Source organism: Arctopsyche grandis, chromosome 12 (genome assembly GCF_051622035.1).
Source record: "Arctopsyche grandis isolate Sample6627 chromosome 12, ASM5162203v2, whole genome shotgun sequence".
NCBI lineage: Eukaryota > Metazoa > Arthropoda > Insecta > Trichoptera > Hydropsychidae > Arctopsyche > Arctopsyche grandis.
The window spans coordinates 5,540,718-5,568,442 of NC_135366.1; the positions used below are offsets into that span (position 1 = coordinate 5,540,718).

Below are 27,725 nucleotides of genomic sequence, written 5' to 3' on the forward strand. Positions count from 1 at the left end.
TGTTCATGTTTATTGAAAAATACTCCAAACTCAAACATTCAAATACAGGATATTCGGGTACAAAACTGTGAAGTAGGTACGTCCCAGGTTATCAGATACTCACTGGAGATGCAAACGAAAAGTCAACCATCAGCAGGGGAGTTAGTTGTTATTGAAGACAAATTATATATGGTAATTGGATTACACTGTTCGACAAATGACGACTTTTAAAATGTTACAGAGACGAGATATGACTTTTCTTATAGATCTATGCCCAGTGAACACGAATCCGGTAATAAAAAGTGTTGATTGGCTCGAGATTCGGAGATATATGTGTTTTTTAAATCGCGCGATTTTTCTATATCTTGGTGTTGTTCGGTCGATTTCTCAAAATCTGTTAATTTCCTGTTAAAAATGAATATTGGAATCTACAGTCGGGTATTTTATCTTTCATTTGTAGTACTTTTCAGCTTTCAAATCTCTCTAAGTAGTCGTCCAGTTCAAATCAAAAGTCAAAATTACGTATTTTCACTTGGGATTTTTTCGCACTGTTAATACTATATTATATTGAGTATTTTCTATTGAAACATGTTTATTAGGATAGTGTTCTGGCCACACTATTTTTTGATTTCGTTTAAAAGGGGTAATTGGATGTGTGGTGAATTTTAAACCGGTTAATTTTCGAGCAAAAATTTCGTATTAGTAGAGAACATATTTGTGTTGCGTGCGCTGTACATATATGTAGCTCGTGAAGTGTACGCTGCACGAGCTATACGATGGTCGATGACTCACTATGCTCGCGCTCTTTTTACCTCTTTTATGTGTTTATACATTCGTATTGTACTTCAGTTCCCTTCGAGAGGTCTTTCAGTTCGAAAGGTGTTGATAAAACCATAGAATTTTACGGATCGAAGTTATAGACTTAATTTTTTTAAACGTATATTTAGGTAAAAATTTTTTTTTTTTTTTTTTGAACTGTTTGAGTGTGTGATATTAAAATTGATTTTTAATCCTCGCGACCGTCATAAATAACTTTGTGTTCTCTTTACCGTTAATGTGCAACGTGTGGACAAAATGGAACGGCAGTGTATAAACAGACCAGATAACTTTTGCTACATTTGCGGTAATATCACTTTTTTATCGCAAAGACGTTCTATAACCCAAACATCAAAAAAATCAAAAAAATCAAAAGGGCTTACCATCTATACTTTGGGTGTGAGATAGGCGATCAGGATAAAAGCTGGGCGCCACATATATGTTGTAATATTTGTACATCAAATCTTAGCGGTTGGTTGTTAGGGAAGAGACGATCAATGCGTTTTGCTATTCCCATGATATGGAGAGAACCAAGGAATCATGACAACGATTGCTATTTTTGTGTTACTCCTCTGATTCGGAGTGGCATTACTCGAAAGAAAAGGCTAACTATGACCTACCCCAACATACCATCCGCTCTTCGTCCTGTACCCCACAATGAAGAATTCTCTATTCCAGTACCACCGCAAATTTCCACAATATTTGAACCAGAACAGATTTGTGAACAAAATTTGTGAACTGCCATCAACCTCAAGAGATCCGGATTTTCAAAACGATGTCGAGCCTGATCCAAATCTTAAGATGGATCAAAACAAATTAAACGACCTTGCCAGAGATCTAGACTTGCCAAAATACAAGTCAGAATTATTGGGATCTAGGTTACAACAATGGAAATTCCTACAGGAAAAAGTAAAAGTAACTTCGTTTCGTAGCCGCCATGCAGATTTCGAGTGTTTTTTTAGAATGTATGGAAGACTTACCATCTGCGAAAACATAGAAGGTTTGATGAACGCTCTAAAATATGAATATGATCCAGAAGAATGGAGACTATTTATTGATTCGTCAAAATCTGCCCTAAAAGCCGTTTTATTATACTATGGAAACACCCTACCGGCAGTTCCAATTGGGTATGCAGACAATTTAAAAGAAACGTATGAAAATATGCAAACCCTTTTAAAATACATCAATTATGATAAACATAAATGGAAGCTGTGTGGTGACTTCAAAGTAATAGGTATTTTATTAGGATTGCAACAAGGCTACACAAAATACTGTTGTTTCTTATGCGAGTGGGACAGTAGAGCGAAAAAAGACCATTACAAGAAGATGGATTGGCCAGTCCGACTATCACTCGAACCAGGAGAAAAAAATGTAAAGCATCTGCCACTTGTGGATTCCACTAAATTTTATTACCACCACTGCATATCAAATTAGGTCTGTAGGAATCTCGTCGTCGTCATCATCATCGAAACCTTCGAGAATATTCCGCAACAACAAACTACATTCCCGAAACCCAGACGATATGCACCTGCAGTCATTATATTAAACTCAGGCGGAACGCCCCTACCAGTCGAGTGGAACCAAAACGGTCGAAACACGCCGCCACCATTAAAATACATCGAGCGGAAAGGCGCCAAGCATTCCAGAAAATTCGACGCCGACGAAAACAAAATTCCTCTCGTACGCGTCAACAACCACTTCCATCAAGCATTCCAGAAAATTCGACGCCTCGACGAAAACAAAATTCCTCTCGTACGCGTCAATAACCACTTCCATCAAGCATTCCAGAAAATTCGACGCCTCGACGAAAACAAAATTCCTTTCGTACGCGTCAATAACCACTTCCACCAAGCATTCCAAAAACACTATAAAAGGAGGTACAACCCAAACCACGCCAGTCGACCCAGAGCAGCAAGCGTCGACACACAGCAGCAGACCAGTCAACATACAGCTCCTGACCAGCCACCACTACACTACGCGGACTTGGAAGATCAACCAGCCGGACGAGCCAGCAACACACTGCCGTATCCAGAGACCTTCCGTACATAGCTGAATGCCGAGCCAGCGACACTCTACCATATCCAGAGACCGCTGAACGACATACTTTTGCCCACAAATACCATACCTTTGTACAACCATAGGCAAACAATAAAACTTTATAAAACTAGCACAACAGTGTTTCGTTAGGCCGGGATACGGTCAACACACATGTAACCCGCCTACATTGGTGACCCCGACGTGATCTACGCAACCTTCTGATCATCCAACAGCGCTGTCAACACATCGCTACCCCGCCTACATTGGTGACCCCATCTTTGAACCACACAACAGTGTTTCGTTAGGCCGGGATACGGTCAACACATCGTACCCCGCCTACATTGGTACTACTCCGACGTGATCTACGCAACCTTCTGATCATCCAACAGCGCTGTCAACACATCGCTACCCCGCCTACATTGGTGACCCCATCTTTGAACCACACAACAGTGTTTCGTTAGGCCGGGATACGGTCAACACATCGTACCCCGCCTACATTGGTGACCCCATCTTTGAACTACGCAGCCTTCATAGCAGTCAACAGCGCAGTCAACACGGCAGCCCACAGTGCAGCCTCCACAACAACCAACAGCCGCCACGACAGCAGTCAACAGCGCAGTCAACATAGCAGCCCACAGCGCAGCCTACATAGCAGCCCACAGCGCAGCCTACATAGCAGCCCACATCGCAGCCTACATAGCAGCCCACATCGCAGCCTACATAGCAGCCCACATCGCAGCCTACATAGCAGCCCACAGCGGAGCCTACAAAGCAACCAACAAACGCCACGACAAGGCAACAGCCAGAAGCCTTCACGCAACCGCAAGCTTCGAGCAACCACAAGTTTCACGCAACCGCAAGCTTCATGCAACCGCAGACTTCACGCAACCGCAGCCTACAACGCAGTCTACAACGCAACCCTCAACGCAGACTTCAAACGCAGTCCGCTACATGTCCCCACAACTAGTGACCATGTCAAACAACTCCGCAGCTTTCGCCACAACAAAACGCAACCCGGAGACAACAACCAAATGGATCCACTACTGTTGATCCGCCAGCACCGCTCATCACACCTTCGATGATTCATCACCTCGATGAGCCCATGCAGGACGCCGCAGCCTGCACAACAGCACCGTCCAGACCGTCACAAACCTTCACTACCATTGTAACGACCGCAACAGTAACATGGTGTGAAAGTACATATGGACCAGCTACCAACACAACCCGCTGTTGAGTCAACCCACTCCAGCACAACCGGCGAAACAAATCGCCACTGAGCCAACTAGCTCCAACACAACACAGCCGCTGTCGAGACAACTAACTCCAGCACAATCAGCACAACGCCTGCACAACAACATCGTCCAGACCACCAACCTTCACTATCAACGTAGCCTAGACAGAATAAGCAACATGGTAGAAAAGAACAACTCGGACTGGTACGCAAAACGAGACCCGCTGTCGAGACAACCGACTCCAGCACAACCAACGAAGACCAGCACTCAACGCACTTCGCTAACCAACAGTCTCCACACAAATCCCGCTGTCGAGACAACTAACTCCAGCACAACCAACGAAGACCAGCACTCAACGCACATCGTCAACCAACGTTCTTCACGCAAGATCCGCTGTCGAGACAACTAACTCCAGCACAACCAACGAAGACCAGCACTCAACGCACTTCGTCAACCAACGTTCTTCACACAAGATCCGCTGTCGAGACAACTAACTCCAGCACAACCAACGAAGACCAGCACTCAACGCACTTCGTCAACCAACGTTCTTCACGCAAGATCCGCTGTCGAGACAACTAACTCCAGCACAACCAACGAAGACCAGCACTCAACGCACTTCGTCAACCAACGTTCTTCACGCAAGACCCGCTGCCGAGACAACTAACTCCAGCACAACCAACGAAGACCAGCACTCAACGCACTTCGTCAACCAACGTTCTTCACGCAAGATCCGCTGTCGAGACAACTAACTCCAGCACAACCAACGAAGACCAGCACTCAACGCACTTCGTCAAACAACGTTCTTCACGCAAGACCCGCTGCCGAGACAACTAACTCCAGCACAACCAACGAAGACCAGCACTCAACGCACTTCGTCAACCAACGTTCTTCACGCAAGATCCGCTGTCGAGACAACTAACTCCAGCACAACCAACGAAGACTAGCACTCAACGCACTTCGTCAACCAACGTTCTTCACGCAAGACCCGCTGCCGAGACAACTAACTCCAGCACAACCAGCAAAACAGTCACGCGAATGACTCCACGCAGAACACAGCAGCCTGCACAACAGCACCATCCAAGCCATCACAAACCTTCACTACCAACACAGCTCGCCCAAAATAAGCAACCTGGTAGAGAACAAGACTTGGACCGGCATGCAACACAAGACCCGCTGTCGAGACAACTTTCTCCAGCACAACCGGACAAACAACGACGCCATCGAGTCAATAGACTCCAACACATCAAGATTCCCACAAAATCACACACATCGTTAACACTCACCGGAGAGCCATGTAGGAATCTCGTCGTCGTCATCATCATCGAAACCTTCGAGAATATTCCGCAACAACAAACTACATTCCCGAAACCCAGACGATATGCACCTGCAGTCATTATATTAAACTCAGGCGGAACGCCCCTACCAGTCGAGTGGAACCAAAACGGTCGAAACACGCCGCCACCATTAAAATACATCGAGCGGAAAGGCGCCAAGCATTCCAGAAAATTCGACGCCGACGAAAACAAAATTCCTCTCGTACGCGTCAACAACCACTTCCATCAAGCATTCCAGAAAATTCGACGCCTCGACGAAAACAAAATTCCTCTCGTACGCGTCAATAACCACTTCCATCAAGCATTCCAGAAAATTCGACGCCTCGACGAAAACAAAATTCCTTTCGTACGCGTCAATAACCACTTCCACCAAGCATTCCAAAAACACTATAAAAGGAGGTACAACCCAAACCACGCCAGTCGACCCAGAGCAGCAAGCGTCGACACACAGCAGCAGACCAGTCAACATACAGCTCCTGACCAGCCACCACTACACTACGCGGACTTGGAAGATCAACCAGCCGGACGAGCCAGCAACACACTGCCGTATCCAGAGACCTTCCGTACATAGCTGAATGCCGAGCCAGCGACACTCTACCATATCCAGAGACCGCTGAACGACATACTTTTGCCCACAAATACCATACCTTTGTACAACCATAGGCAAACAATAAAACTTTATAAAACTAGCACAACAGTGTTTCGTTAGGCCGGGATACGGTCAACACACATGTAACCCGCCTACAGGTCTATTTAAGAATTTTGTTAAAGCTATTGTGGCGGCTCGCTTATACGACATGGTCGAGTTTGGTTGCCTTCTTGCGAGTGGGGACCAACCCGGCTGGGTTCGGAGAGCCACTACTCACTCTGTCTTCAGCTGTCATATAATAAACACGTGCATTAACATGCCAGTCGTCTCATTCGTTCATCCTCCATACTATGAATCGAGATGAACCAGCTTTTAAATACCTAGCCAAGAAATTTCCAAAAATTAGTGACGCAAAAATTAAAGAAGGCATTTTTGTTGGTCCACAAATTCGGGAGCTCATGAAAGATGAACAGTTTAACCGTATTATCTATGGTGACGAAAAAGCAGCATGGAATGCATTCCAGTTGGTAGCAAACAACTTTCTTGGAAACAAAAAATCTGACAATTACGATGAACTTGTTAAAAATCTTTTGTCGTCATATGAAAAATTAGGTTGCAATATGTCATTGAAGATACATATACTCCATTCTCATTTAAATTTTTTTCCGGATAACTGTGGTGCAGTGAGCGACGAGCATGGTGAACGGTTTCATCAAGATATTTCGGTGATGGAGAAGCGGTATCAGGGTAAATGCAGTTCAACAATGTTAGCGGATTATTGCTGGACATTGAGTCGAGCTGAACCAGAATTTGTATACAAACGAAAAAGATGAAGGCAATGTATTTTATCGAGGAAAACCAGTTATCAATCATGTTTATATCTGTGATATATGTATGTAAATATTCTCATTATATTATTCATGTTTTTTTCATTTTTATAAATAAATATTTTTAATTTTTCAATTTTATATATTTTTGTTTCGAAAGCATTATATTTTTTAAGTAGGTACAAAGAACTTAAAAAAATGAAATATTTTGTTTTTATTCCTATATATGTTCTGATATTTCAATATCAGAACATATATAACATAATATTTTATTTTAATATAGATATATTTTTATTTTTTCACAATTATTTATCTTTGAAATGTTCATTATCTTCGTATTTAATTTCATTTTGATTTTTGTTTTTATTTTCCATGTCTATTTTTATTTTTATTCGGGTGCTTAAAATGTACTGATACTTATTTTTACGCTATACATATTCGTATTCAATAAATATATTATTAAATTCAAATCCTTCTAATTATTTCATTACAAAATTATTTAAAAACACATTGAAAAAAGTTTGTGACCACTCTATATCGTTGTATACAATGACGCACATTACAGCGGAGAATGATGCAGTGCACGCAACACAAATATGTTCTCTACTAATACGAAATTTTTGCTCGAAAATTAACCACACATCCAATTACCCCTTTTAAACGAAATCAAAAAATAGTGTGGCCAGAACACTATCCTAATAAACATGTTTCAATAGAAAATACTCAATATAATATAGTATTAACAGTGGGAAAAAATCCCAAGTGAAAATACGTAATTTTGACTTTTGATTTGAACTGGACGACTACTTAAAGAGATTTGAAAGCTGAAAAGTACTACAAATGAAAGATAAAATACCCGACTGTAGATTCCAATATTCATTTTTAACAGGAAATTAACAGATTTTGAGAAATCGACCGAACAACACCAAGATATAGAAAAATCGCGCGATTTAAAAAACACATATATCTCCGAATCTCGAGCCAATCAACACTTTTTATTACCAGATTCGTGTTCACTGGGCATAGATCTATAAGAAAAGTCATATCTCGTCTCTGTAACATTTTTCGTGTCGAACAGTGTTATTAGTCCAAAATACAATTTTTGTCCTGAAAATCGCGAATACGGAATATTTGGCACTCGAGTTCTCGTTAGTATGATGGACTTTTCGGCTCCCAGATATTCCATTATAGAGATTTTAGTGACTTTTGGGCGAGCGCTTTGTGACCAATAATCACCGTACCATTATATATGTATATCTATATATATATATATATATATTTTTTTTTTTTATATAGAAAAACAGTCCCTTTCGAGTCATCATTGTATATTTATATATTGTACTGAATGTACCAAATAATATATTTTATCACATTTTTAATGTATGTACGTAATTAAAAAAAATCAGCATTTTATAGTAGTGTAACGCGACGTTCTCCCGAGTGTCCCTCAGTTGGTAGCGGTAGTAATCTTTAGGGTGGCACCAGTTACTTTACCGCGCCAACACCATACCCCTCTCGAGAAGTATCGAGAGCAGCTCTCTCTACATCCAGCCGTCAGCCGGGAAAGACCTACCTCCAGCATCTCCGCCGAGCGTCTTCAGAGACGCCCAGATATCGCCATCTTGTGTCCACACGAGGCAGTACGGAGTTTGTCTCCTGCCTCCCCCCCCCCCTCCCGCTGCTGTGACCCGACCAGCGGTGCTTCAACGAGAAGACGACCGCAGAGCCAGTTTCCCGAGCCCGAGGAAGCTGTTATCAACGCAGACGACTTGCAGTCAGGAACCTCCCCGACTATATACATCTATATATCACTATCCCAAGGTTAGTCCACGTTTCTACATAACTCGACTCTTGGAAGAATAACGACGTATAACGCCCTCTGCATCAGACGCGCGTAAATCCGTTCGTCACAGTAGGAATTTTCTTATTTAAATTAAAATTTTATATAAGATTTGCGAACTTGAGACAAATTGTAAGGGGGTTGAAAATGTGACCGAACAATTGTATGTATTTAGCGATATGTATCGGAAAACAGTAAAATTCAAAATAATTTTACAGACAAAGATATGTCGGTATTGGTAGTCTCTGTATTGGAATCTCTAGCGACTACCTCGTCGATTATTTGAAGATATAAGCATCAGTCTTTAGCGGCTCGGAATAGCTCTTCGGCGCTCATATCAGTTCACATGCGCATGTTTCGAAGCCAAGACAACTTCCTCCATTATATTTTCCCCATGGTTATCAAACGGAGAAATTCGTATTTTGGACCCGTATCATGTGTCCAAGGTATTCCATCTTTCTCCGCTTGATGACAGAAAAAAGTTCCATGTCTCTCCCTATTTGACAGCTTTATTTGATCCACATCTCAAAAGCTTCGATGCGGTTTATCATCCTGGTCTTCAGAGTTCACCTTTCGCATCCATACAGCTAGCAGTATGGCTCGGCGGTTGGGCTTTTGCCTAGCAACAGGGCGCCGGGTTCGATCCTGTGAGTTGACCTCTATTGAAAAGAATTTATTCCGTGTATATCAGTAATACTGCTGGTCAGACTGAGATATTTATGACTGAAGGTCGATCGTTTCCTATCAGTCTGCCAATTTTTCTGATTTCATTGTTGAAATGGTTCTTCGATTAAATTTTGGCTAAAATCCTTCCTATCTACTATGTCACCACTATTTGAGTATGATTAATGTACAATTCATAGATGTCTCGTTAATTTGCGAGTTTTCAGTGTTTCGTAATTCAGCGACTTATGTAATAAAAATGCTGCATTGTTTATAATTGGCTAGGAAGGCGCATCGGGATTTATCTGTTAGACCTTCCCAGTATATAATATAATAAAAAAAATAGCAGCACTGACCAGACGTAGCTCTTCATGAATCTCAAGCGCGTACGAAGTTTGAGATGCTTATTTGTAGGCGCGCCTTAATTTTGATAGACGCTGTTTTAGCCATCTTAAATCTTCATCTGGGTCCATCTATTCATTTAACCAAGTACTTAAATTTAAATACTTAAACTTTTGACTCTTTCCAACGCCTCTCCATCCAACGTTAGACTTATTCTTAGTTGCATTATATTAGGGAAATGAAAGGGGTATTTGATATAAGAAATTATAAAGACAAGAAATGTGTGTTTATATAACACTTTTCAACTTTGTATAAAACTCTTCATTTATTCAAGCAATTGATCTTTACAAAAAGATAATTCAAATTAACATTAAATAATTTTGTTCACTTGTTTTTTTTTTTTCATATTGGCTAAAATGTTTCTTATTTAAAATCTTTTTTTACCGTTACTTTTTGAATCATGATCACATTTTTAATTTTAATTTCCATACAAAAAATAGAAAAAAATCAATCACTTCGAATACTTGATCCGCCAATGACCCCTTTTCGCGCTTTGTAATTAGCAGCCATCACTAATTTGTCAGTAAACTGACTTGATTTTACTACTTTCACAAAAATTAAGTGTTTGAAATACAATCAAAAACTGCAAAGCACACTCAAAACGGTGTGCGATCAACGAAAATGTTTCAAAATTTAATTTACATATTTTTAAAATACTGATGAACGGTAATTTGTTCTCGGCTTTTAAGTTTCAATAAATCATTTTTATAAATTTAAAAATAACTCTTATGCACATTTTTTTTTGTTTGTTTGTTGACGTATGGTTCCTTTGAAAATTTGTCTTTTTAGCTGTCCAATACAATATAATTAAAAAATAACACACAAATCCAGCATAGATTAAGAAATAAATATTAATAATATTGTATTGTAAATCACAGCATACGATATTATTTTCAACAGAATGTATTACATCAAATAATATTACGGTAACATTACTCAGGTGTATTAATTTATATTAGAAGAAATTATAGAAGAAAAGATAGATGACAACTAAACCAGTTAGTAACATGCTTCGATGAATGAATCTCAAAATAATATCATTGAGAAAATTACTAACATTTCATATGAAGGCCGCAGAAGCAATAACAGCCAAACCAAATTTCTACAAAATTCCACTAATGATGTAATTCAATTCAGCTCCTAAACTACATCGGAATTGCATTATTAGCAGAATTTCAAAAAAAAAGTGGAGTTGGCCATTATTGATTCCACATCATTTATATAAAAAAAATCTGATGAAATTAAAATGTAAATATTCGTATATAAAAAATTAACTAAATAAACATGCCCAGTATGCACTGTCAAATCGGAAAACATTTAGCCCCGTAAATAAAAAAGACATTCAAATCACATAGACGTCATAAAGTTACAGCAATGTATTATTCAACTGATATATATTAAGTATATTATTCAAAAGAATAGTACCATTTAGGCGATATCTCAAAATTATCTTGTAAATTAAAACTCGAGTACAATTTAGTCAATTCAAAAATATAATGAACGAAAATCGCACTTCAAAATGAGCGTAATCAAAAAATAAAAACTGTTATGTATATATATGTAGGTATATATATTCATAAAGTATATATATATATATAGAGGGGATGATATAGATGATACGGAACAATATTGAATGACGATGGCTCGTGAAAATCACTTTTTAAATAGCCCAATTTGAAGAGACAACTCCTAGCTAAAAAACAAAACATTTATATATACAAATTCCAATGTACCAAAAAAGAAATAATCAAATTTCTCATCGTTTTTTTTTCCATTAAAATCGAACATAACTAAAACACGTTTATTTGTAATAAATTTTTTATTACATATAAATAAAAAGGGAATAGATGGTCATTCACTTCATAATACAGCTGTACTAAATTGCTTTTTATTTTCGTACCTATTCCATTGAACAATGCATATTCATAGATACGAATTTGACTAACAAAAAAAAAAAAAAAAAGAAGAATGATTAATGAAATGATTTTCAGATTGAAAAAAAATCAAATGTGAAATGCTCACAAACAACAAGACCCTACATGAAATCAATGAAGAGAAGAATGCACAATTATGAATTTATATGCACGTGTGCTTTTTGAGAGAGGCGATGTAACTGGAATGTGCACACCGACATAGTCCCGACATTGAAAATTTAAATTTAAAAATTGAAAAACTCCAAGCGCAAATTTCATTTATGCAATAACAGAGTAACAGACTCGGGAGCAATCTCGCAGAAATTAAAATTGAGCACTTCACATCAGACCACCTTTGAAAGGAACGAATTGATGAAATGATTTGTTAATTTTCTTTAAGGATGTTGTCCAGCTTGTCCCCCACCCTGTTGAGGAGGTGGGATCATCATCTAAAACGACAAAACAGTCAATCAAAAACACCTTACATGTAAAAATTTCATTTTAAAACAAGGTATATACCGGTATATGATTGTGGTGTTGTTGTTGTTGTTGAGCTTGCGGCGGTTGCTGTGGATGTTGTGACGGTTGTAAATAGAGATGTTGTGACGGTTGTGGAATAATGGGACAGAGCATATGGAAAGGTTGAGTTTGATATTGCTGAGGAGGCGGAGGAGGAGGTCCCGGGCCGACGGCCGGACTAGGCGGAGGATGGTATCCTTGTCCAGGTGAAGGTGTTGATGGAGGCGCTGGTTGAGCTGCCAAATACTGGACGGGTCCCCCGCTAGCTGCACCTTCGTGCTGATGGAAAACACGCACCTGCAAACCATATCAACCTTCTAAGTTTTCAAATTACAATTGCATTTATCGTACGACCTAAACGTGTACGTTGAAAAGCGATTCAAATCACCCAATTATTTGCACTTGCGCTAAGTATTATGCATAATGTATTAGTCAATTAGTCAATGTCACTTTTGATTACTCAAAAACGCTGTAACAAAGAACCTCATGCAGTATAAAAAAACGTCACTTTTGACTAATTAAAAACGCTGTAACAGAAAACTTCACGTAGTATAAATAAATTTTATAACAGTTTATATTATAGTGGGTTTTTATATTATGACCAAATATGTACGCATACAAATTCAAAAATATAAAAACAAATGAAATCCATTTAACAAATGTAATTATTGAAAACATCATATGTATGAAAAATGTGATCTTTGCACTATTTATTTCGAAAATAAAGTACCAAACCCACATATATTACTCAATAGGTTTCTTATTACAAGCATTTTTGCTTAGTCAGAGAATCTGACAAATCAAACTTTGATGACAGCACTTCGATTCAAAAAAAAATCGATTACTCATATCACAACTCAGGAAAGCAATATGATAAACAATACAATTAGTTAACACTTTGCAAGCGGGTAACGAGAATTCTCGTGTTTACGTAGTGTACGTTTGGACTGCGGGTCCCGAGAAAACTTATTCTGTTAAAACTTAAAAAACTTAAAACTTATAAAAATATATTTGCGCAGTCGTAAATCATATATGTACCAGCGGCCACTAAGCGTTGTGCACCCAACATGATACAAATATGAGTCAGCGGCCGCCATCGTGTGAAAATATTTCTAATCAAGGACATCTCTGTAACTGGATATATACTTCATATATAAATGATAAAATAGGAATCTGTCATATATATTTTTTCTCATGGAACCATTTCAACTCGTATTATGTGTTTGATATACATCACACCCGTTTTTATCAATCTTTCCCTTGTTTCTCCCTATTTCAACCCCAAAATGAAATCCAGATGTGGTTTTTCGTGAGACGTCCACCTTTTCGGTACTTCTGGTTGCTTTCGTGAATTTCAATTTTAATTAATCCTATACGAATTTGAGTATCAAAAGTATATCTATCGCGAAAATTTGCCCGCATTCATCTATTAGGCGGCCGCGCTACTTACCCGCTTGCAATGTGTTTGATATTTGTTTCGAAAAAAAAAGTAACAAACCAACTGCTACTACTTTTTTTTTCAAGTTAGCAATTTAATAACAATCTGTAAAAGTATATTGCTATTGCTTACTCACTACATACATAACTATATATGATGCAATAGGTTTCCAACTACAAGCATTTTTGCTTAGTCAGTGAAACTGACAAATAAAACTTCATAACAGCACTTAAAAAATATCGATTATTCATAGCTGAATTTTATAATAGCAGCTCGATATGTCAAACAATACAATTAGTTAATTAAGCCCTGTGTGCTGGAAATATCAGCGTGCGCTTCGCTTAAAAGTACAAATATTAATAATATAAAAGAAATAATGTATTGAAGTATATATACATAATGATTGATGCCGACCATGTGAGGATACTGTGGAGGTGGCTGATGTGGATGCGTGGAATGCGCATACGGCACAAATTGCGGAAGAGGTGCTGGAGTCAACAGCGGCTGTCCCGTTGCATTAGCTACTTGCATCTGTGAGCCCATTGGCACTGGAAACAAAATCACGGAGCGAAAATCAGTAACGCGATCCACCGCCGAAATATAACAATAAGGAGCGATAGAAAATATACCGTACAATACATACCTTTTCTAAACCTAGTGTGATGGGGATGGTGTGGTTGTGGGGGTTGATGGAAGGCGGGCGAGGGAGAAGCGTGGTGAGGATGCACGACGGTGGCGTATCCGGGCGTGCCGGGAGCGCCGACCATCACAGCAGCATTGCCGGCCAGGTGGTGCTGGTGTGCCGCTGCGTGATGTACACCGTGATGGCCCACACCGCCGACGTATTGCGGAGGACCCATCGGTCCGCCGGTACCCACCGGTGTACCCGGAGTGTGAGGCCTTGAGAATAATTACACATCATTAATAACAGCAAACAATTAAATGACACACAAAAATAAATTCGGATGTGACCGACTCATGAATGTGTTTGAGGAATATAAAGTCACAAAATAATATTCAATAATTAAACATACATACACGTTCACACGTACCGGTTATGGGAGCGTTTTCGATATAAATTGAGCGCAAATGTAGGGAAACTTACATAAGACTAAAGTTCTACTTCTGGTTGTCGGATTTTGTTCGAAATTTTTTTATTACTTAAAATCACTATAATTATTATACACATTAAATACCAAGAAAATAAAAATAATTTAAAAGGTCAAACTAAAATAAGGAAATATTGTTTAAAAAAAAAATACTACTTCCGGTTTGCGAATTTTGACCAAAATCTTATTAGCTCTAAGTTGGTACATAAAGAATACAAATATAAATTTTCATCTTGATATATTCAGGGGTGTGGAAAGAATCATGGTCACAACATTTTTGACTTTTCTAAGAGGAAAATATTATTTTCATCACATTGATACAATAATTATACTTGAATTTTTTCATGAAGAGCATACATGTTTAAGGGGTCGACAAAAATAATGAAAGAAAAATCGAACAAGAGTAAACTGACACTTCCAGTTGACGGATGCTTACCAAATTTTATACATAACTTGGTATTAAGCTTAAACTTCTAGATATGAAATTTCAGTTCAATAAACCAAAAGGATTTTGAGAGAAATATAAAAAACCTCGATTTTCTAGAGTAAAAGTACTACTTTCGGTTTGAAGTAAAAATTTATAATTTCTATTACATGTAAAAATATTACTGATTCGATTAGCCGTTTGGGAGATAATTGCATTAAAAAAAAAAGAGGACACCTATAAGGGGAGGTTCCATTTAGTCAACTTACAAGTTTGAAAAAAATTTACGTCGTATCGACAAGAATTTCAGTAACCGATACCAAGTTTCAATTCGATAGGATTAACGGTGTTCAAAAAATCCCCAAAAAACATTTTTTCTAGATCATGAAAACATGATCAGTGATCGATTCCGAGTCCTAATCAATCAAAATATCGAGTTCGAATTTTCATCTATTGTTACTACGTACATAGCCGAAAGTAAAAAAAAGAAACATTAATATTGGTGAAACTTACCTAGAAGGATTAGGAGTGCTAGGGCTTCGTGGAATGAACGGTTTTGCTGATGGATTGAATTCTTTTGCATTTGGATTGAGGGTGAACTTTTTAAGACCCGTAGAAACTTTATCGGATGATGAAGAATCGATTTGGGCAGTGGCGGTCGTTGGTTGGATTGAAGTTGCTGATGCTTCGGGAGTGTGCTGAAAAAAATTTGTCAAAATTTTAACAATACAATTTGATTTTTAGAAACAATTATGTACGAAAGTATAAGACTCATTGTATAAAACAAAAATATATATGTAAATATATTTATACACAAACCTTATTATTCATATCTTGAGGATGTTTTGGTGGATGCTGATCGGGAGAGCCTTGTCCTTTCGACGGATCTGATAGAGGTGGTCCCTTGTGAGAGGCTTCTCTTCCGTCTTGGTGAACACCTAGCGGTTTAACATTGTGAACTGAATCGGCTCCCGCAGATGCACCGATGGCACCTTCAGGCGGCAATTTAAAATCACTACCGAATTTCCTAAGCTCCTGAAACACCAACCGAATAAATAGCATGAATTTTCAACTCGAGTCGTTACACATTCGGCTCGACGTAAACACTCAACAAACCTGAACTTCCGGTCGTCGTTGATGACGTTGATCCGGTGCCTGCATCGGAACCGGAGGTCCTCCAACCGGACCACCTAGTATGGGTTGACCAGCATGAGTTTGTTCGCCCATTTGATGTGGTAAAATCTATATACATATATATACAGATATAAAACCAATTAGATCGAATTTTAAACAAGTAACGTATAATAAGAAGTACAAACAATACCTGTACAGGTGCTGAATCTGAATGTAAGACTTGTGATTGTATAGCTTGTGGCGGCACAGCGGGGAATGGCACCGGCGTCTGATGGGCCTGATGTGCCAAGTGCCGAGGCTGACGTTGCTGAAGCGGCGGGGGAACCATCTTCTTCGGTACGCCATCAGTTCCGTTGACTTTATTATTTGTCACTGGTGGTCCACTGTTTTGAACGCGATCAATATTAATAAAATGCAGTGCTACATTGAAACTCTTACCGTAAGTACGATAATAATTGATCAGAGTCATACCCATGAACGTGAGGAATAAATGGCGGTGGTGTGTGATAATTGTGTGATGGTGGTTGAGCAGAAGAAGACACCCCCGCGCCAGCGGCCGCGTAAGTTTTCGTTTGAGGAGGGACAGTCATTCCGATGACGTGAACCTGTTGCTGCACATAAAAATTCAAACTAATCAGTAAAAAACAAAACATTGTATAAAAAAATTATTTATTAAAATATGTACATATTATATAGAAAGCGGTTTCAAAGTCCTCATACGTGCCAATTTATTCAACTTTAATTTCATCTGGCTAGGAAATATTCTCTTTCACCGTGTCCAAAGACAATGTTTTCACACCAGCTCGAGTTTGAATATTTGATAAGTGCTTTCACATTGTCTATAATGAACTTCACATTAAAAAAAAAACTATTTTTACAGTTACTCGTGTCTGAAGGATACACATATCCCGAACATGCTATTTAGCATGCATTAATTGAGTGTATATGTTACAGTGAAAGCATATTTCAAGTAAAAATATATTTTTCAAGCAGTGAAAATGTATCAAACAATGATTTTACAACGTTTAAGTCTATGAATTTAACCTTAACAACCCAATCTTAAATGAATAGGGCCAAGCCTTACTTAACCTAACCTATCTTAACCCTTAAATAATACCAACCCTAACAATCTAATCTTAATAAAAGTATAAAACCAATCCTGAAAATGTTATGATTTCACTGAAACGCCAATGAAAATAATTTCACTGACATATACATTACAATTTAAGAGTACATCTCGTTTGTTCCTTGAATACACTAATTTGTTCATACACCCAATCTGGCCAGTTATACTGTACAAAAAAGAACAAATTGACAAACGAATTAGTTTGTTCATGCACCAACTATTTGGCATAATTTTTTCAATCGTTTGCTGCATCTTCCATGTATGCGTACATTCCAATTATAGCAACATTGTAATTTTTAATACTAGATGGGAATTAGATAGCTTTTGACTTTTAGAACTAAAACCTATCGTTCGTGTATGAACAAACTAGTATGTTCTTACACAAGCAGAAGTGAACACATGGACTCCAGCGGTTGGGCACAAATTTTCATTTATAAAAAGGCTACTTCCAAAAATAGGCGAGTCCATATTTTAGGTAAATAAAATGCCAAATTGAGAATTCAAAACCAAAGTAGAATTATAGATACACCATGTTTCATTCATCATAAAAAAGACTTAAGTGCAATGAAAATAACTACCTGATGGGGTTGTTGATGTGCTGGATGATGAGGCAAAGTAGGATACTGAGAGCCAGGTAGTGATGAAGTCGGCGTTGGTGGACCTTTAGATTGGACTCCGGGACTTTGCTGTTGTGGCACTTGTGGTGATGATTTAATTAACTTACCAGCCTGTGGAGAAACCAAAAAACATAAATCGCCGATTCCCAAACGCAATTCAATTCCCAACTGCCGATAAATACCTGCGGATTCTTCCTTCTGTTGGGGTGAACATATTTATCCCCGGCTTGTACAGAAGAGCCCCCGTTGGCGGGCGCGGGACTTTGCGCCATCGCAGACGCGCTCGGAGGTGGCGAAGGTCTTGTGTGCCGTGAAGTCGGCGGCCTCTGCACAGCAGCGTACCTATCTTCCTCGTCGCCGTTCTCCAATTCCATTCTCCGTTTATACAAAGGCTGGCTCTCGATCTCGGCGGCGATCTCCTGCGCCTTCGCCTCGGCGTCTCTGAACTCCGGCGTGTCCTTCTTTTGAAACTGCATCGTGTATCCAGACAAGCTTTGATCGAAAGTACTTTGCACGCCATAGTCTTGTTCGTTCTTGCGGAACATGTCATTCGCATCCCAACCGTTGGCATGCTGTTCAAGCTGGTCCAACTGTTCCAACGAATCTCCTATACCGTCTCCGTTAGAAATACCCTCGCTTCCATCCCACGGCTGCAGGCACCTCTCCTCGCCGAATTGAATATTTCGCCCTTCAACAAATGTGAAATCGAAAAAAAAAAATAAGGATATGCCACTAGGGAATGATAGTCCTTGATGCCATTCAAAGGAATTTCTGAAATAATTATGTATTTCTAAAATAGATAATATACCCTTCATCCAAACTAATTTTATGCAAATAAATTCATATTTTAAATAAAAAAGCCAAATAAAATAGATCTTAATCATTTTCTATAGAAACATGCAATATTGACGAAATTTTTTAATTGGTACTTGTTGGTTATACGGGCGCATCTGAGCATTTAGTACACACACTTACACTAACACATTAGATACAAGAATGCCCTCTAGGTGTTGCAAATACTTCAAGTAAAGTGACGTTACATCGAATAATATCCATTTCCATTTCAAAGAAAAACAGATTGTCGACACATGGAAAGATATTTTGCAGATAAGTGACGGCATATAATAAAAGCCAAGATCCATTTGAAGAGATTCTGTCTACAATAAGGCAATACTAACCTCCACCATATCATGTGAAATTCATACATTAAAGCTGTTTGCGACACCTAAAGGCCATTCATGTAACTATCGTGTATTAGCTTAAATGTATACACTCGATGCTCGGATGCGCCCGCATAACCGACGAGTACCTTTGAACCAAAGTGTTCCACAACAATAATTATAAGAATAGTCATATTTTAATAAAAACTGTAACAATCTGATGTGAAATTTATCAACCGATGCGAGCAAATACAACCAAATTACAGCTACATTCGAAAATGTTGAACTTTAGCATTAGCCTCGATGAGATAAAGCTTTGTTTCCCTCGGTAAACAAAAAAAAAAAAGACAATTCCAAAACTAATTTATATAATTATTTCAAAATCGCCCGAGGATAAAGGAAACGTTCAAGAAACAACTCAGATAGATACCATTAAATTTCGAAATAGCAGCGTCCGTTTGAAATGTGTCTCTAGTGGCATACTCTAAGTCGGAATCCTTCGCCTTAATTGATATTACGTCTTCAGGTTTGAATATCATCTTTTCAACTACCGACTCCACGGCGACTACACCCTCTTTATCAACTTTATGTGCAACCTCTAAAACTACCTGTGAACGAAATTTTAAAAAAATATAAATAAAACGAACAACGTTAATCGCTAACAATCGCTATATTTCCAAGTCGAAATAATAATAAAAAAAAAAAAAAAAAAGATCCAACTAACTTCGAATTGTGCCGAGAAGGTTCTGAAAACACCTTCCCATATACTATCAGACTGTGTGTGGACTTGCACCGTATCTCCCACATGACAAGCAATTGCATGCATGAAGTGAGCATTTTTATACACTCCTTCAGCTGGTACAGTACGAGCCCTCGGCGCCCTGAAATCAAACGTAAATTTAAAAAAACATATTAAATCGAAACGAATCAAAATGAAGCTGTAAATCATATAAAATCAACAATACAATACATTATCTGGAAAGTGTAAACGATTCAAAATCAGACAGAGACAAAATATCGGATAGAATTACAGCTGCTTAGAGCAGATAAAAAAAATCGATACAGCGTGCAATGTCGTTTATGCGAACGTGTGCAAGAATTGCATGTGGAGATAAAAATAAAAAAAATGCACGCCTTCGATATTTACACACAAACGGAGGCAAACTTTGCTTTCTTATTATTCTTTTGAATGTTATTCATGGCGTGTGTGTCTTTGATGCGACGAAATGTAATCGGAGACGGTTAAAAACTGTCGGCGTGCTCGTGACATAGACGTACATATATATGACTCAAGAGTGACGAATCAAAAACCTCAGCAAAAATTATTAACTTGCAAAGTCAACAGTGTGTTTCTATTGTGTATTGAATTTTTTTATTGATATGTGAAGAAAAACATTAGATAGATTTTTTATTATATCAAAGTTTGATTACATTCTTCTTTATAACTAGAGGTAGGATAGCCAAGGGGCCGCCCATTGTTCCGTTGTTGTAAGTCCTTTGTAAAAAAGGTTAGGCAAACCTTTAACAATGCATTTACAACATTTGAACAATACGCGGCACGCTCTGGGTCCGGGCTTTATTATAACACAAAAGACGGGCTACTTTTATTTTTATCTTCATCATTCCCCGTTCCACCTGGTGTCGGTTTTCCTAATTATCAACAAATTATTACAGCAGATTAACCGTTTGCCCGCGGCCGTCTTCTATGGAAGCTTTGGGCGACAAGTCTGTAGCGCGGCTGTCTTCCATAGAATATCCGAACTTTGCACAGGATTTTGAGCCTTATATGCGCCTATTTCAACTGTTTTAAGGTTCAAAATTGGTTGAATATACTACTGAGAGTTGAATGCCATCTATTCAATTTGCTTAAAATTCATATATACCAGTCAAAATTAGTTTTTTGTGGAACCATACTGAAACATCGTTTATGGGACGCCACGTCTATTGAACAACGGCGACGATACGTCTCAATTGTATGAAGAATGATTATTTGACAATTAAGCCAAAATTACTAGATATATTACGTATTTTATTGTTTAAAATAATACTTTATGCGTTAATTAACATATCTGGTTACTTGAGTAAATATTAAAATCTGTATATAAGGTCGAAAACTCGATTGCCAAATTCGCGAAAAAGGTGCCGCCGCGTACAGGGCTTGTTCGCTATATTTATTGCAAAGGGATAATGACGTACAGAACCTGCCACTGAATGATTTTATTAATTTATCCTAGACAGGGTTTCTGAAAACCCAGCTTCTTAAGACTTGGCGATTCCGAGTCCAATATTTGGGAAACTCAACGAGTCCAGGTCCAAAATTAAAAATATATATTAAAAAAATTCAAAATTTAAATTTTTAAAAGGTTTATTATTACATAGTGTGGATTACTAGTTTTTAAGTACCATGACGATTTACATAAATTTCCATGACATATGTAAGATGTTTTTGCTCAGTGTGAAAATGATTTCATTTTGTACTTGAAATTCTAGTTACCCGGACTCGGCAGGTTTCAATCCCGAGTCCTGAATCCGGGTTTGGGGGGGGGGGGGGGTGTCATTACCCGACGAGTCCATTTTTTCCAAAAACGTATTTGTAAATAATTCAATTATTTAAAACGAAGAATCAAGGACGCACATTTATGAAAAAATTTATTCATTTTCTTGAGTGCTTCTATAAAATTATACTAAGTGATTAGCAAACATTTTACGATTTCAACATTCCATTTCGTTTCATCACTGGACTATAATATTGTTCATCGAAGAAAAAAAAATCCGTCGACTGGTGTATTTTTTCCCCGTAAACGGAAACAACATTCGACTAATTTGCCAATATTTTTGTAGGAGACATCATATTCGCCGAAGAATTTGTATATTTATCTATATATCAGATATAAAAATTCTATCACATAAAAAAGTGTACTGGCAACAACTTACCAAAATAGTACGAATGGTACTCAGCTCCCCTAGCCCATATACATGGTGCACAGCCCCAAAAATCACCCCCTGAAGTGTTTTCGATGATATTTATCTTTGTTTGACGGTAACGGTGCATTCCATATTTGAAAAAATGTAAGAGAAACTTATCGGTTGCGAATGGAAATGCATACACGCGCTACCTCCCAAACATATGCATTCTGCACGTGCAACTACACCCGAATTAGCTTTTTGGCGAACAACCATTATTTACAGTCAAAGCGGGAAGCCGAGGACACGTGACGTCCCACACGGTGTCTCTTCGCCCTTACTCCGACTCTGCTCGAAATGCTCCAACTACACAGCCCCGATATATCTGTACCGTATTAACTCACCTAAGTACCGTATTAACTCACCTACTCGAATAGATAAGATGTAAAACTTTATTCAAAAAATCATTATCAGGAAAAAATACTCACAGCACTTCAATTTTCGTTCGACACTTATCATATTTTGAGTCACATCTGCATATATGTAATAAAATGTTATATATCAAACGAATCACATCGACCGATTCATGTACAATTAAACGAATCCCTCCACACTTTCTCATTCACATTTTTGACTCGATGGCTTACCTCTGTCTTATACACACATTCAACAATTCCTCCAAAGCAGCTCTCGCATCCATTCTATCGTGAACGTTCGACCTCTTGGCAGTCGGTCGTGATCGAGTGATTTCAAATCGAGTCTCTTCGGGGCGAATGACCTGTGCGCGACTCCCACTGCCGTGTAATATCGACTGAAGGGCTTCTCATGTGGGGGTTTGTTTGAATTCACGAAGAAATTCGATGTGAACCAACGTTTCTGGTCGATTTTGGTGAGCATTATCATGGCTGGGCGAGTCGAAAGCATGGACGTGACAATAAACGAGGTGTGCAGATGACGTTGTGGAAAGAGCGCGTGTTGATTAAAAATGCGCGAAACCGAATGACAATCGACAAAGGGTCGTAGGGGTGGGGGGGTGTGAGTGGGTTGTGGGTGTGGGGTGGTGATGCTGCAGCAGAGACGATGCCGAAGACGACGACGAGTGGGGGAGGGGGGCGAGGGGGGAGGGGGCGAGGTGAAGGGGGCGCGTGAGGGCGACGAACCCGCGCGAATGCGTGGAGGGGCGGGGTGAGGGGTGCGGGGCGCGAGGGGCGTGCGAGGAGAGTGGAGTGGAATCGAGTCGAGTAAGTTAGGTGGATGCATACCTTGGCATGGGGGCGCGGTTCTTGCGCTTGGTGTTCATGTGTGAAGTGCGCGCGGCTGGCGGCCGCGGCGCGGGGACCGGAATCTTGGTGGCGCCCCGGCGGGCGGCTTCACCGCTCACAGCGACACAAGATGGCCGCGTGGACCTCCCCGCACCCTCCCGCACCCCCTTGCCTGGCCCTCCCGCCACTCCGCTACCCCCCCTCCACGACCGCCGCGTCCATAGACAGCCGGCTGCGCGCGCTGAGGCGCCACTGCCACTCCCACGCTTTCTTTTCGCCAATTCTACTACGGGTGGACCCCTACCTCACGGGACCGAAAGTGAAACGCCCGAAAACGCAAATATCGGAAGGCAAAGATCGAAAATCGAAAGATCAACAAGAAAGGGTGCATGGTAAACAGTACTATGTATATTTAGCCAGCAGCGTGGCTCGGTCGTTAAGCTTCTGCTTAACACTGGGAGGCGCCGAGTTCGATCCCTTGAGCTGACCTCGATTGAAAAAGAATTTTTCTGAGTATATCTGTAATGCTGCTGGTCAGACCAGGATTTGTGACTCCTGGTTGATCGTTTCCTATCAGAGTTTGCCAATTTTCTCTGATTTCATTGTTGAAACGATTCCCGATTAAAAATTGGCTAAAAATCCTTCCTACCCACTATGTCACCACTATTTGAGTATGATTAATGTAAATATTACAATAAAAATGTATGTACAATTCATAGATGTCTCGTTAATTGTCGAGTTTGTCAGTGTCTCGTAATTTAGCGACTTATGTATATAATAAAAAATGCTGTATTGTTTGTAATTTGGCCAGGAAGGCGCATTGGGGTTTACCTGTAATGCCTTCCTGGTATGAAATAAAATAAAATAATAAAATAATAAATATAATGAGTCTACGTGACGAGCCAGAATGTTAAATTACAGAAAACGCAAATATCGGAAGGCAAAGATCGAAAATCGAAAGATCAAAAAGAAAGGGTGCATGGTTAACAGTACTATGTATATATAATGGGTCTACGTGACGGGCCAGAATGCGCGCGCACATTAATACGGGAGGAAAAGCATGTTCCTCTTGTTCCTGTTGTATCCTGCTTGCGCAAATTAAGTGAGTATGTACCGTTTACCATACACCCTTTTTTTTGATCTTTCGACTTAAGATCTTTCGATTGTCGATCTTTGCCTTCCGATATTTGCGTTTTCGATAATTTCACATCCCGGCTCGTCACGGAGACCGGCATAGACTAAATATATATATGGATAAATTTTGACAAATTTATTTATTTTTATTTTATTTTTTATTTTTATTTTTATTTTATTTCATACCAGGAAGGCATTACAGGTAAACCCCAATGCGCCTTCCTGGCCAAATTACAAACAATACAGCATTTTTTTGTATTATATACATAAGTCGCTAAATTACGAGACACTGACTTAAACTCGACAATTAACGAGACATCTATGAATTGTACATACATTTTTATTGTAATATTTACATTAATCATACTCAAATAGTGGTGACATAGTGGGTAGGAAGGATTTTTAACCAATTTTTAATCGGGAATCGTTTCAACAATGAAATCAGAGAAAATTGGCAAACTCTGATAGGAAACGATCAACCAGGAGTCACAAATCCTGGTCTGACCAGCAGCATTACAGATATACTCAGAAAAATTCTTTTCAATCGAGGTCAGCTCAAGGGATCGAACTCGGCGCCTCTCAGTGTTAAGCAGAAGCTTAACGACCGAGCCACGCTGCTGGCTGCTGCTTATGATAGCCTTACATTTTCGGAGCATTTTGTGTATACATAAATTATCAAAATGAAAAACTCGACATTTGCCAGACATTTTTGTACGAATCAGCGAAATTCAATGCGAGAAATGGGTAAAGGTTGCCAATTTGTCGGAACCGTTGCAATGAAAATCTGATAAATTGGCAAACTCTGATATAAAACGATCGACTTGAAGTCACAAACCAAGGTCTGGCCAGCAGCAACCAGTGGGACTCTAACCCGTTTGCGTTTTCTGTAATTTAACATTCTGGCTCGTCACGTAGACCCATTATTATATATACATAGTACTGTTTATCATGCACCCTTTTTTTTTTGATGGGAGGAGAGAAAGTTTTACCGCATGCCACTAATATATATACTAACCGTTTTTCATATGTATGCATGATAAACTAATATTTTCGACTTTTTCACGGTCACCCTTCTACTACTACACATGTATGGTTCCCGGAATTTAATGCACTAAATTGCACTGAATAGTGGCGCAATTCCGACACGTTCTAATTTTCAAAGCCGCTCAAAAAGAACTTACCCAATAGAATTCCACAAAAAAAGGGTTATCACCCTCAGATAATATACAAATACCCCTTGACGCTTTTTTGTGGGATTCTATTGCGTTAGTTCTTCTTGAGCATTTTTCAAAGTTTGAATGTCTCGAAAGTGCAGCTCTCTTGAGTGCATTTATCACCATTTGTGTCAGTATATGATTGTTTTTTATGTTGTTTAGCCACAGCGTAGTGCACTGGTAGTAGAGAGGTCGTGGGTTCAAGTCCCGGACAAATACGCTGTTGGCGAGATCTTGTAGTTATTAAAACACAGATCAACCAACTCCTACTAGAATTTTCCGATTTTTCTAGCCTAATTATTGTGAGCACAAGAGAAATGTTATAATTAGAGGTAGGACCGGAAGCGTGCTTTTTCCAGGAAACGGGGCAAACTGCAAGGCTAGAGAGCATAAAAAAGGTTTATCATAAAAATGAACAAAGTACGGGGAACAATGGACAATGAACGACGAAAATCGTCGTACAGAAAACTGCCCGAATCGCAAAAAAAAATCACGTGCCCCGTGCCTTTCTGTGTGATTTCGCCCTTACACGTGTGATGACAACTCATACATTTTATTTACATACACATACATATACCAAGCAGCCTAACAGGTAAACTCCAACGCGCCTTCCTGACCAATTACAAACATCGATATACAATTATTAGAATAATTTTAACAAAGCATCATAGAAACTTTGAAATTTGCGAGACATTTATGGACAAATTTGCTGCATTGTTTTAACGAATCAACGGAATTTGTAAACTCAAAAATTGCGAGAAATGGGTAAAGGCTGCCAATTTGTTGGAACCGTTTCAATGAAAATCAAATACATTGGCAAACTCTGATAGGAAACAATTGACCTCGAGTCACAAACAAGGTCTGGCCTGAACATAGATATAGAATAATGTATTCTATATATATGGGCCTGACTCAAACCCATGACCACTATATTCGAAAGCATGTATGCTAACCACTAGTCCACACTGCTGGTTTAATATATATCAAATCTCTCAGGCAGTAGAGTTTGAATCGGTCGGTTATTTAGCTACGGGATAAAAGTCAAGCTATCTATTCGCACTATACTCGTTCGCTCAACATATACGTGTACAATTTTGAAAACAATTACTTCTTCAAAATTACAACTGAGTTTATTATCCTTGTACACATTCGTACTTTCTCTATCTACAACTGACAGCACGCAGCCTCTACAAACCAACATAAAATCTCTATAAAGCTTAAGTAATTCTTTTGGAGTCGAATGGAATTTAAATAAGTGCCACACGATGAATTTTATTCAAACTCCACTTTTATCAAAGATAAAATAACATCGAAACTTATTACGTTTTGCACAAAGTGATTCTAAATAATGTTAGTAAATTATAACTGCAACGGAATCACTCGAGATTTTTTTACATATCTTGTAATAATTCATATTTATAATTAAAACGTGCCAGAAGTATTCGTTAGTAATTGAGAAGAATTGTAAATTTTTCACATCGACACCAACGTCAACAAAATTTAAAACTTGACAATTATTAAAAAAAGAAAGGGGAATACAATAATATTTTTCAAATGTACCAATATTTTAGACTAGACCCTAAATAGGAATATTTTAATTCAAATTGTACAATATTCTAAATATGAAACCAATTTTATCATTAGTAATGTTTAACTGGCCCTTGCTCTATTTTAACTAACCTCTTCTTAGTTCAGAATCGATTTTTTCGTCTGACGAAGTTTATTAAAGCCTTTATGAAACTTAATTATCCATTATTTATTTCATCCTTTCGATGGAATTCATGATAATTTTAGGAATTTTATTTAAGTTTCTAACCAAATCAGTTAAACTTGCCCTTTGTACTCGGAATATCGCATTTTGTCAATACATTTCCACTCATTATATATTTCTATATACAACAATATCGTCGTAATAATTTTACCAGTTAAAGGTAAAAAAAAAAATAGAACTGATCTAGAAGGAAAAGCATTTATTGTATAACCACACTTTCCTTTTCTTTCTATTTAAGTACGCAAATCAAACGGCTTTAACTTGCTAATACATACATACTC

The 27,725-nt window shown here is 38.6% G+C and overlaps 1 protein-coding gene and 1 long non-coding RNA gene across 3 annotated transcripts in view; one reads left to right on the forward strand and one right to left on the reverse strand.

Annotated features, from left to right (window-relative positions):
* The window catches only part of LOC143920049 (uncharacterized), a 422,197-nt gene that overhangs the window by 187,386 nt on the left and 207,086 nt on the right, over positions 1 to 27,725 (forward strand). The window lies entirely within an intron of this gene.
* On the reverse strand, positions 9,941 to 23,493 carry LOC143920019 (ataxin-2-like protein). 2 transcript variants are annotated; one of them, XM_077442682.1, is made up of 14 exons: positions 23,326 to 23,493; positions 19,884 to 20,040; positions 19,590 to 19,767; positions 18,182 to 18,687; positions 17,961 to 18,110; positions 16,728 to 16,867; positions 16,447 to 16,639; positions 16,239 to 16,364; positions 15,942 to 16,157; positions 15,636 to 15,820; positions 14,233 to 14,489; positions 13,986 to 14,137; positions 12,152 to 12,448; positions 9,941 to 12,081 (listed from the first exon to the last, which is right to left on the reverse strand). In XM_077442682.1, exons 1-14 carry the CDS (start codon positions 23,361 to 23,363, stop codon positions 12,028 to 12,030), a joined length of 2,649 nt encoding a protein of 882 aa, XP_077298808.1. In that variant the 5' UTR covers positions 23,364 to 23,493; the 3' UTR covers positions 9,941 to 12,027. The 2 variants fall into 2 exon arrangements, with proteins under 2 accessions (XP_077298808.1, XP_077298809.1); XM_077442683.1 differs by having other exon boundaries at positions 14,004 to 14,137; positions 23,326 to 23,489.